This window comes from Schistocerca gregaria, chromosome 2 (assembly GCF_023897955.1).
Source record: "Schistocerca gregaria isolate iqSchGreg1 chromosome 2, iqSchGreg1.2, whole genome shotgun sequence".
In the NCBI taxonomy this organism is placed as follows: domain Eukaryota; kingdom Metazoa; phylum Arthropoda; class Insecta; order Orthoptera; family Acrididae; genus Schistocerca; species Schistocerca gregaria.
In genome coordinates, this window is record NC_064921.1 from 466,396,633 (window position 1) to 466,409,536 (window position 12,904).

Genomic DNA, 12,904 nt, shown 5'->3' on the forward strand with positions numbered 1-12,904 from the left:
ATGCTGGAACATCTGCTGCACAGTCCTGACCTTTCACTGTGTGACTTCCATGTGTTTGGACCTCTAAAACAAGCTATTCACAGACATCGATTTGCAACAGACAATGAAGTGTGTGACTGGGTCCAGACCTGGATCTGACAGCAGCCTACTAGCATCTTCAAGGATGGAATCGACCGGCTAGTGTCGCAATGGGATCAATGTGCCAACAGTTTTTGCGACTATTTCTGAGTATGAGTACTGTGTATAAATACATTTTTGAGCTAATATAATCATTACTGTTACTTTACACTAGCAACTGGGTTTCGTTTGAATGCCCCAAAGTAGTGAATTTGTATGTCACGCTTCTCACAGTAGTGTCTGTAGTGCCAAGAACATGACAATAAAGACTAACTGTGTGATTAAGTGGAAAAAGATGGATGAATAGTAGGCTTGTGGGATAGGATTCCAAAGAACTGCAACGCTTGAGGATTGTGATATAACAATAATCTACCAATGGTGGAGATGATCGAGAGCAGAAAGTTCCCTCCAAATATGTGTTTTGTTAGTGCAACCTCCATGCAATGATAAACATGTGGATACGGGAATCACTATAGTCACCGTGGTGAGCAGTGTAGCAACTGTCCAGAAAGCAAAGCTTTCGTGATGCAAATGTGGTCACATGAATGGTAAACAATCACTTGCAGAAAGTGGGTCTGTAATCCAATATTTTTTTGCCACATTTACACTCAACAGCAATTTGCTAGACACAAGTCTACAAAATAGAGCACATTTGAGAACTGATCTAAACCAGTAGAAATTAGTGGTGAGAATCACTTTTGTCTAGGAAAAAATGATAGTTCTGTTTATGTTCATAGACATACTGATGACCAAGAGTACCTCTCACATGTTTGCACTCTCCAGTCTAGAGCAACACGAGTAGTCTGTTCTCAGCTATGAGTTACACACCCCAGTTACCTCTGGCATTTATCCAGCAACCAGTGATAAGTGGTTTATATATCATTGATGTTAACTCTTCTTTTTTATGACATTGTAAAAGGACACCTTGCGTGATCTGGTATTCCAGCAAACAGAACAATATGGATCATTCTACGCACTATAACATTTCTAGAGAATGAAAATCTCCTCTATACGACTCACCTTGGATGTCGTAAACAGGTATCTGCAAAACACAGCTTTCTCTGCTTGTCTATAAAATTCAGAATTCTACAGACAAAGGCACCAGATTGATGATATGCTCCTTGACTTCTGGAAGGCATTGAATACAGTTCCACACAGCTGTTTAGTGAATTCAAGCTTGCCAAGTATCGGTCCAGATTTGTGATTGGATTCAAGATTAAATTCAATATTTTATTCAGAACAGGAATCTTTAAATGTAAAGGCAATTTCTGAAGTACCCCAAGGTAGTCTTCATGGACTTTACTGTTTATGAAATACACAAATGATCTATGGATAACACTGGAAGTGCCACACAGTTTTTTTTGCAGATGATGCTGTTGTCTATGGGAAAGTTGCAATGCTAGGAGACTGTAGTGAAATGCAAGAAGCCTTGCAGAGGATCAACAATTGCTGTAGGGACTATCAACGTAGTGTAAATAGAAGGTTCTTGAATACTACCTGTCAGTCTGGTACCCACACCAAGTAGGATTAACAAAGGGGATGGAGAAGATCCTACAAAGAGCAGCACATTTTGTAATGGGATCATTTAGTAAGTGTGAGATGTTAAATATATTCCAGTGGCAGTCACTACAAGAGGTGCCTTTTGTATCACTGAGATGGTTAGCATTAAAATTTGAGGAGCATACATTCAAAGATGATTCCCTTACATCTTGCGAATTGACCAATATGAGAAAATCAGAGAAATTAGAGCCCAGGGCTGGGAGAAAAATAACAGTGCCGTAGGTACCATCCACCACACACTGTAAGGTGGCTTGCAGAGCATAGTTGTTGAGGTAGATTGAGATTACCACAGGGGCAATACAACACACAGTTTACCCCTTCTATCCTGAGCCTTTAGATCTCTACGACTCAAACCCACTGAGCACAAGTAGGACCTTAGCTGGATGGTGTATGGCATCTAACATATTATTAAGAAGTGTTCTATACAAGTACACATCTTTATTCTTTCCTCAATAAATCTTCCAAATGTAAAGAGGACCCCGTTTCAATCAATATCACATACCATCTACTTCATGCATATCAACTTGGGAACATATAGGCACATTCTTACTATCAGTTTATCAATGCATATCAATCATGTAATAACATATCAGTATCAATGGCATTTTACAAAAATGCAGAACCAATTCTGAGCAATTGTCTCAAAAATTAGTGCAAAGATCTACGAAGATGCAAGAACTACAAAAACTTGTTTGCAGCACAAGTATTCATGATTGTTATAAATATGTCCATGATTAGGGGATGTAGGTATGATCATTCCATTACAGATATTGGTGTATAGATGTAAATATTAAGGAAGCATTAGTAAATAGGCAACATCTGTTCGATATGCCTGGAAATACAGCTTTTCTAATATTTTGCTACGTCCCTTTACAACTTCTCTAAACACAAACTGAATACAGCATATTAATATCAGATAACTGTAAATATATCCTACAGTAGTGGATTTTATTGATTTATACCAAGCTTGATCCACAGCCTACAACATTCTCTTTCTCCAAAGGAATATGGGACATGATATACCTATAAATGAATGATTCATGGTAAGAATATTTGATTTGTTTGTTAATTATTTTATATCACCTAACCAATTTAACATTTTTGCATGTTTATTTGCAATATTTCTTCTCATTTGTATGCAAATTTCATCTAACAACTCAATGTAATGCAAATTTAAATTTTTGAAACTCACCTTTCAGCTGGCGTGCTATCTGCAACCTTGCACCAAATCTGGTGACTCCATAAACTGTTGTCATAACAGTCTGTTTGATCACTTTTCTTTGCACAAATCCTTCCAACACCTGGGCAATTTTAACATTATTCTGTGCATCTTTTGCTCTTTCCCTTTCCACCTGGAATTTGAAATTTTATTTAGACAAATAATAATGGACAAAACATGAATAGGCAGTTGACACTTTTAAGGGGGGTGCCTATAAATTTGTTACTGTCTACTAATTAACTGCAGTCTTTAAAAATTAAATGCAGAGGTTATCTTTAATGAACTCTGTTACCTTCTTCTGCTACACTGACAAAATGTTAGTAACTTGGTCACATGGCAGGTGTAGTTTACTAGACATATAAGGTTGCTTAAACCCAACAATTTGGCTGTTTCTCGCACTGAATTAATGACCATTGTGTTGGTTATATCTGCCACTGTGGTGCTGTTGCTGCAGGGATTAGAGTGGGCCACTAGCTGCTCCCACTCATGTAATTCTTCGCATGCCTCACCATGCTTTCTTACGGTGTGGCATAATCTGATGCATTTTACTGCACTTTTCTCAAATCAAATGATTGTTGCAATTGTAATTTGCCAACAATTCAAAACTTTGTGCAACAGCAACATGTATTATGAAAAATAGCAGATTCCTTTTGAATCATTTTGGTAGGATTTTACTGCGGGAACCAATGCATAGATTTTTGCTGTACAATATTCACTTAGAAATTACTTCTCATACGGTACAATTCCAAACAAGATATTACACATAGTCGAATACCGCACTCTTCGCAACAAACAGGTTTATCTTCTTATTTTATTTCCCTTGATGTATGTTTTGTTGCAGCACATTTGACAGGGTCTTGTTTCTTCTCACTAGAAGGAATATGTTTATGAAAAGCATCATCCAATCATTGTGAGGCTGAAATTTGGCAAAGGTGACTCACTTTTATTTGTTGAGATGAAGAATTAACAAGTGCATTACATTTTTCAACTAAACTTTCAAAAAGCTTAATTCAGGAATCAAGTCTCCCAAATTTTCCAAGTTTCTTGTACAGAAAGTATGAATTTAGAGTTGCAACATCCATCAGATGGCAAAATGTTATATTTTCAGGGATGATTCCGTGTTGCTGGATAATTTTTGATGAAATGGTCATCTATGTCGGTATCATCCATTTTGTCAATGTATTTCAAGATAATTTATGACTTTGTTGTCACTGTTTTCTTCTTCTGAGTTTGTTGTAGTTGGTCACTGTAAATAGTTGACAACATGTAAATACTTTTCCTTATCCCATCATTGCATTGCCATCAATTTCCCTTTGCAACAACTCTTAACTTCCCCATTCTAGAGTTTTGTCTCCCTCAAAGCAGCTGGAGTTTTCCTTCCTGTTACTGGTGACTGTGCTTTGCAACAATAAAATAAAATAAGTGGGGACTTGTATAAAATTTGCCAGTAAAAATGTTATGCCCTTACACTCTTTTTCAAGCTTTTTCTACAGATGGTCAGCCAATGATTTTAACTTGCACAATTTATCAGGAATAACAGACTATCTTGAATAAAAACTTTTGTTCTTAAAGTGAAGAAACTTCAACAGAAGACTAAATCTACTTTATGATATTAGTTTTTGGAAAATTGATGCTTGCAGAATTTATTTCCTTGTATAATACATTTCAAAATATCTTTTAGGAATAACATCACAAACAAGGATATAATTCTATATTTGCTTGTTGATTCACTTTTGTACGTATACGATCGTTGTTTCGGAGTGTCCACATATCAAACTACAAACTGTTCAGCAAATTTTCTCATCTCTTTAGTTTTCATTATTAACAACCCATGATCAAAAATGAATGCGAAAATTTGGTTTATCTGCAAAATTAATTTTTCCAACTGGTGTACCTGTAAATGCAAATGTACTCCTATTTGCACTACAATTAACAGACCCTGTTCTTGTACAACCAATGTCAGTAGTCAGCATTTTTATGATTTCACCTTTCCCACTTGACATTTCTGTACCACTGTCACTACAGCTTTCATCATCATTAACTTCACCACTGCTTGAAAAGCTTTTACTAGATCATTCATTACCACTTTAATAATCTTTAAATAGCCCACCATGCACTGATGAGGATATTACATACTTTGACACGTTTACTCCTGTCTACTACCCAATGAAGTACCTGTTTCAGGCAACAGAAAAGCCAGAGCCACATGCGAGGTATCACTAACACTAGGTACTGCAACCCTTGTGGCTGATAAACAAATCTTGAAAACATTTTGTAGTTACTTCTGAGTGTTGCCGACTGTCAGTCCAGGCATCATTCATAGAGCACACACTACAGTGCTGCCAGTTGGCTCAAACTCATTTCGGACAGCATGCGTAGTGAAGCATTGGGCTTGCCCGAGTCCAGCTCGTAGAGCACAGAGGCAGTGCACATGGATTCTGAGCACGATCATGGGGTTATTCCCTACAGCTTAGGAAAGCATGTTTCTTTAGCAACAGGTACACGATGTGTCGAATTTAGCATGCTTTCTGTAGAGAGTCTGCACCAAATGGAAAGAGCTTAGTGAAGAACAGTATGGACTATTTATGTTATGTCAGCGACATATTAGTTAAAGTTAGCAACATAAAAGAAAACCATACATTGAGTGGATGAAGGTTCATTGTTTGTCCTCTCCAATCAAAAATGACTTGACACCTATGGAGATCTCTTATTTACGACTTCCTTGCAGATGTGATACAGCATTATTGCCATTATTTGAACAGACAGTTCATATAGTCAAAAATAGTAAAAGGGATGCCAGAGCCTCTTACTCTTAATGACACAAAAAGACAGCTATCACAGAACAATGCACTTCCTAGTGGCACACAATGAATTACTCTGGCATTAGGTTGGGTAATTCGTGTGATTAAAGCTGAAAGAAAACACTTAGGCACCATTTTTATTAGTTGTCAGTCTTCCAATGAGTTTGACACAGTCTACCATGAATTTTACTCTTCTGCCAATCTCTTCATATCACAGTATCAATTGCAGCCTATATCCTCAACTTTTTTTTATGTACTGGTGTTCCAATCTAGGTCTTTCCCTGCAGTTTTTACCCTCCACAGCTGCCTCTAGTGCCATGATAGTTATCCCCTGGTCTCGTAACACATGTCCGGTCATCCTGTCCCATTTTCTTCTCAGTGTTTTCCATATTTTCCTTTCCTCACCTGTTCTGTAGAGACACAGAAAGCAGACAAGCACAGTCAAAGCCAGTATACCTGACCAAAAGTCATCAATAGTTATCAAATATAGGCTTTGATTTGAGGAAGATATTTCTGAGAATGTACATCTGGAGCTTAGGATTGTGTAGTAATGAATCATGGGTTGTAAGAGCACAGACAAAGAAGAGAATCAACACATTTGAGTTGTGATGCTATACACAGATGTTGAAAATTTGTTGGAGATAAGGAATGAGGAGGTTCTCTGCAGAATCTCTGAGAATGTACATCTGGAGCATAGGTTTCTGTAGTAGTGAATCACATGTTGTAGGAACACCAGTTTATGAAGAGAATCAAAGCATTTGAGTTGTGAATTTGTAGACAGATGCTGAAAATGTTCTGTAGAGAATCTCCTCATTCCTTATCTCAGCACTCCAACAAATTTATGTTTTGATTTTTCACATTTTTCCAGCAGCCATTTTGTCTCGATGTTCCTGCATTTTCTATTTATTTCATTCCTAAGTGACTTATACTGCTGTATTACTGTCCTTTCCTGAACATTTTTAACTTCCTTGTTTCACTGACCAACTGAAGAATTTATCCTGTTATCCAAGGTTTCTTTGCAGTTACATTTCTTGTATCTATGTTTGTCTGTCCAACCCCTGTGATTGTCCTATTTAAAAATGTCCATTCCTCTTCTACTCAATTGCCTACTGTGATATTCATCACAGTATCTACAGCCTTAGAGACCTTCAAACACATCTCATCATTCATCAGTACTTCATTATCCTGCTTCTTTGACCACTGATTTTTCCAGATGATTCTCATAAACTTCAGTCTTCTTTTCACACTTACTAAATTGTGATCTGAGTCTATATCTTCTCCTGCATATGTCTTACAATCCAATATCTGACACTGGAATCTGTCTGATGATGATTTAATCCAGCTGAAATCTTTGTGTGTCTCCAGGCCTTTTCACGAGTATACCTTTTCCTCTTGTGAATTTTGAACAGTGTATTCACTATTATTAGCTGACAGTATTATGAAAAGAATAGATTGCTGTTCACCATATAGCAAAGATATTGAGTCACAGAAAGGCACAACAAAAAGGCTGTGAAATAAGGAAGCTTTCAGCCTAAAATGCCCTCTTCCAAATTAGACAACTTACTTTGAAGCAATTTAGCAGTTTCATGTCCTGTTCCATCTGCATACTGAGCCTCAATACATGCCCTAATTTCTCTTATCTTCTCCTCAAGCCGCCATGAGATATACATGGATGCATCAGAATTATAGCACAATCTCAACTCTATTACATATTAGTATGTGTGATACAAATATGAACCTAGCAGTGCATCTCTCAATTTGTTTGATGTCAGTTGACATGTCACCTAATACAAGACAGTACTCTAGAGTTGGTCTTATATGTGATTACCTTTACAGAATCCATTCCACTTTCTAAGAGCACTTCTACAAATTTAAGGTTTCTGGCTACCTTCTCACCAACTAGTTTTACAAGTTCATCCAATGTAAAATGAAAATGCGACTACATCCAAAAGTTTAACAATATCTTTATAAATGGATACCTCCAATCTCTATTTTATGGGTATTACGCTGCATTTATCCATTTTTCACTGAGATCTGCCACAATGTGGAAATTTTGTTCATTTCTGTATTTCCTTACAATCGTGCAACAAAAATAATTGCCAGCATTCCTTGGGGAACCCTTGGTGCTTCTTTAATTTCCATTGAACATTCACCATCAAGTATAATGTAATGGGCTCTATCAGTTGTAAATTCTTTGAGCCAATTTTATGCTTGTGAAGATTCGGCATATGACTGTAGTGGTTATTGGCCACACAACATGCTACAGAGTGAAACAACCTTCAGAAATCTAAGAGGAAAGAATGTACCTGTTCATCTGCACCTAATACAAGAGAGACAGTGCGTCTTAATAATGCAAGCTATGTTTCCCACAATGGAGATGCCTTATCCATTTTGAAATTACTTTACAATAAAAGAGTGCTTGTTTCAGACTTCTCTTTTGTGAGCATGTGTAGCAATAAAACTTGCCATGGTAGTATCATCACACATTAATATATTTTTAAATGCTGAATTTTAATATTTTTTTCCTGTTTAGTCCCTTCAATATCAGCACAATATCTATCTTTGTGTGTGTGTGTGTGTGTGTGTGTGTGTGTGTGTGTGTGTGTGTGTGTGTGTGTGAGAGAGAGAGAGAGAGAGAGAGAGAGAGAGAGAGAGAGAGAGAGATATTGGATCCTTCACTATAGTCAACTCTTCATCAAGAGCCTACAACAGCCACAATCCCTACAGCCACCCATTCATGGTCCTAGCCCTTAGAAAGACAAAAAGAAGTAAGGAAATTAGAAGCACAAAAAACATTGTAAATACCAACATCAGTCATCACAACAGAAGTAAACATGGCTTCAAAAGCTTGCTATGACCAAAGCTAAAATATTTATGGGATGAAAACATATAAGACCTTTATCTCTATTTGTCCCTACTCATATAACGGAGTTGGTATGACTTTCCCTGTATCCATTATGCACATTCACAAATAGGAACACTTCATTAGCTACCTCATTAATGTTAAAAAGTTGTCTATTGCATTAACAAAACTAGAGAAAGATGTACTGCAAAGCATGGACAAAATTGAAGCGTCCTGGAAGCAGTTGATTTCAGTTGACAAACTGATTTACAACAATGCAGCATAAAAGCTGAGAGGCATATTGATAACAGGTTTACTTTTTGGTTCACTATAGCTGAAGATAACTGTATATACTGCACAATGTAATAAAATGACATTCATTTTAATCATACACTCTCTAAAACATCACACATACCCAAATACACCACAAAGCAATTATATAAATGTGATGGAAATCAGTAGATGTGGTGCACATGTACAGATGGACAAATGATTACATTTTCAGAAAAATTACAGGATTTATTCAAGAAAAAGAGCTTCACAAACTGAACAAGTCAGTAATGCATTAGGACACCTCTGCCCCTTATGCAAGCAGTTATTAATCTTGGCATTCATTCACAGAGTTGTTGGATGTCCTCACGATGGATATCATGCTAAATTCTGTCCAACTGGCACATTAGATCATCAAAATACTGAGCTGCTTGGGTGGCCCTGCCCATGTTACTCCTAACATTCTCAGTTGGGGAAAGAACCACTGACCAGTTGGCCGAGGTAGGGTTTGGCAAGCACCAAGACAAGCAGTACAAAATCTCACTGTGAGTAGGCAAGCATTATCTTGCTGAAATTAAAGCTTGAGATTGCTTGCCCTGAAGGGCACCGCCATGTGGCATAGAATATTGTTGACATATTGCTGTGCTGTAAGGGTGCCATGAATGACAAACAAAGGAGTCCTGCTAAGAAAAGAACCCCACCCCATCACTCTTAATTATCGGGCTGTGGGTGACACACAGGCTGGTATCCCACCACTGTCCTGGGCATCTGCAGACAACCACTGACTTGGGCATCTGCAGACACATTTTCGACGTAGAATCTCATTGACTGGAGTAGAATTGTCTTCAGAGATGAGTCTTACTTCAAATTGAGCCCAAATGACCAGTTTAATTGTTCTTTGTTCTCTCAGCAATTTAACTGTAGCATACCTCTACATTATTTAACTCACATTTCCAGAAAGTAGTAGTAGTAGTAGTAGTAGTAGTAGTAGTAGTAGTAGTAGTTGTTGTTGTTGTTGTTGTTGTTGTCTTCAGTCCTGAGACTGGTTTGATGCAGCTCTCCAGTACCTACTGCAACCTACATCCTTCTGAATCTGCTTAGTATATTCATCTCTTTGTCTCCCTCTACGATTTTTTCCCTCCACGCTGCCCTCCAATACTAAGTTGGTGATTCCTTGATGTCTCAGAACATGTGCAACCAACGGATCCCTTCTTCTGGTCAAGTTGTGCCACAAACTTCTCTTCTCCCCAATCCTACTCAATAATTCCTCATTAGTTATGTGATCTACCCATCTAATCTTCAGCATTATTCTGTACCACCACATTTCGAAAGCTTCTATTCTCTTCTTGTCCAAACTATTTATCGTCCATGTTTCACTTCCATACATGGCTATACTCCATACAAATACTTTCAGAAATGACTTCCTGACACTTAAATCTATACACGATGTTAACAAATTTCTCTTCTTCAGAAACGCTTTCCTTGCCATTGCCAGTCTACATTTTATATCCTCTCTACTTCGACCATAATCAGTTATTTTGCTCCCCAAATAGCAAAACTCCTTCACTACTTTTAAGTGTCTCATTTCCTAATCTATTTCCCTCAGCATCATCCTTCTTAATTAGACTACATTCCATTATTCTTGTTTTGCTTTTGTTGATCTTCTCTTATATCCTCCTTTCAAGACACTGTCCATTCCGTTCATCTGCTCTTCCAAGTCCTTTGCTGTCTCTGACAGAATTACAATGTCATCGGCAAACCTCAAACTTTTTATTTCTTCTCCATGGATTTTAATACCTACTCCGAATTTTTCTTTTGTTTCCTTTACTGCTTGCTCAATATACAGACTGAACAACATCGGGGAGAGGCTGCAACCCTGTCTTACTCCCTTCCCAAGCACTGCTTCCCTTTCATGTCTCTCGACTCTTATAACTGCCATTTGGTTTCTGTACAAATTGTAAATAGCCTTTCGCTCCCTGTATTTTACCCCTGCCAACTTCAGAATTTGAAAGAGAGTATTCCAGTCAAAATTGTCAAAAGCTTTCTCTAAGTCTACAAATGCTAGAAACATAGGTTTGCCTTTCCTTAATCTTTCTTCTAAGATAAGTCGTAAGGTCAGTATTGCCTCACGTGTTCCAGTATTTCTACGGAATCCTAACTGATCTTCCCCGAGATCAGCTTCTAGTTTTTCCATTCGTCTGTAAAGAATTCGTGTTAATTTTTTTGCAGCTGTGACTTATTAAACTGATAGTTCGGTAATTTTCACATCTGTCAACACCTGCTTTCTTTGGGATTGGAATTATTATATTCTTCTTGAAGTCTGAGGGTATTTCGCCTGTTTCATACATATTGCTCACCAGATGGTACAGTTTTGTCAGGACTGGCTCTCCCAAGGCCATCAGTACTTCCAATGGAATGTTGTCTACTTCGGGGGCCTTGTTTCAACTCAGGTCTTTCAGTGCTCTGTCATACTCTTCACGGAGTATCGTATCTCCCATTTCATCTTCATCTACATCCTCTTCCATTTCCATAATATTGTCCTCAAGTACATCGCCCTTGTATAGACCCTCTATATACTCCTTCCACCTTTCTGCTTTCCCTTCTTTGCTGAGAACTGGGTTTCCATCTGAGCTCTTGATATTCATACAAGTGGTTCTCTTTTCTCCAAAGGTCTCTCTAATTTTCCTGTAGGCAGTATCTATCTTACCCCTAGTGAGATAAGCCTCTACATCCTTACATTTGTCCTCTAGCCATCCCTGCTTAGCCATTTTGCACTTCCTGTCGATCTCATTTTTGAGACGTTTGTATTCCTTTTTGCCTGCTTCATTTACTGCATTTTTATATTTTCTCCTTTCATCAATTAAATTCAATATTTCTTCTGTTACCCAAGGATTTCTACTAGCCCTCATCTTATTACCTACTTGATCCTCTGCTGCCTTCACTACTTCATCCCTCAAAGCCAACCATTCTTCTTCTACTGTATTTCTTTCCCCCATTTCTGTCAATTGTTCCTTTATGCTCTCCCTGAAACACTGTGCAACCTCTGGTTCTTTCAGTTTATCCAGGTCCCATCTCCTTAAATTCCCACTTTTTTGCAGTTTCTTCAGTTTTAATCTACAGTTCATAACCAATAGATTGTGGTCAGAGTCCACATCTGCCCCTGGAAATGTCTTACAATTTATAACCTGGTTCCTAAATCTCTGTCTTAGCATTATATAATCTATCTGATACCTTTTAGTATCTCCAGGGTTCTTCCATGTATACAACCAACCTCCTTTCATGATTCTAAGTGTCAGCTATGATTAAGTTGTGCTCTGTGCAAAATTCTACCAGACAGCTCCCTCTTTCATTTCTTAGCCCCAATCCATATTAACCTACTACGTTTCCCTCTCTCCCTTTCCCTACACTCGAATTCCAGTCACCCATGACTATTAAATTTTCGTCACCCTTCACTATCTGAATGATTTCTTTTATTTCATCATACATTTCTTCAATTTCTTCGTCATCTGCAGAGCTAGTTGGCATATAAACTTGTACTACTGTAGTAGGTGTGGGCTTCGTATCTATCTTGGCCACAATAATGCGTTCACTATGCTGTTTGTAGTAGCTTACCCGCACTCCTATTTTCCTATTCATTATTAAACCTACACCTGCATTACCCCTATTTGATTTTGTGTTTATAACCCTGTAATCACCGGACCAGAAGTCTTGTTCCTCCTGCCACCGAACTTCACCAATTCCCACTATATCTAGCTTTAACCTAACCAGTTCCCTTTTTAAATTTTCTAACCTACCTGCCTGATTAAGGGATCTGACATTCCACGCTCCGACCCATAGAATGCCAGTTTTCTTTCTCCTGATAACGGCATCCTCTTGAGTAGTCCCCGCCCGGAGATCCGAATGGGGGACTCTTTTACCTCCGGAATATTTTACCCAAGAGGACGCCATCATCATTTAATCATACAGTAAAGCTGCATGCCCTCGGGAGAAATTACGGCCGTAGTTTCCCCTTGCTTTCAGCCGTTTGCAGTACCAGCACAGCAAGGCTGTTTTGGTTATTGTTACAAGGCCAGATCAGTCAATCATCCAGACTGT

General features: G+C 38.1%; 1 protein-coding gene across 1 annotated transcript in view; it reads right to left on the reverse strand.

The window, feature by feature from the left end:
- LOC126326121 (DNA-directed RNA polymerase, mitochondrial) overlaps positions 1 to 12,904 on the reverse strand; it is a 272,901-nt gene that overhangs the window by 71,262 nt on the left and 188,735 nt on the right. Inside the window, exon 19 of the mRNA XM_049995553.1 lies at positions 2,870 to 3,029. Within this exon, the coding sequence (XP_049851510.1) occupies positions 2,870 to 3,029 (160 nt within the window). The remainder of the gene's footprint in view (positions 1 to 2,869; positions 3,030 to 12,904) is intronic.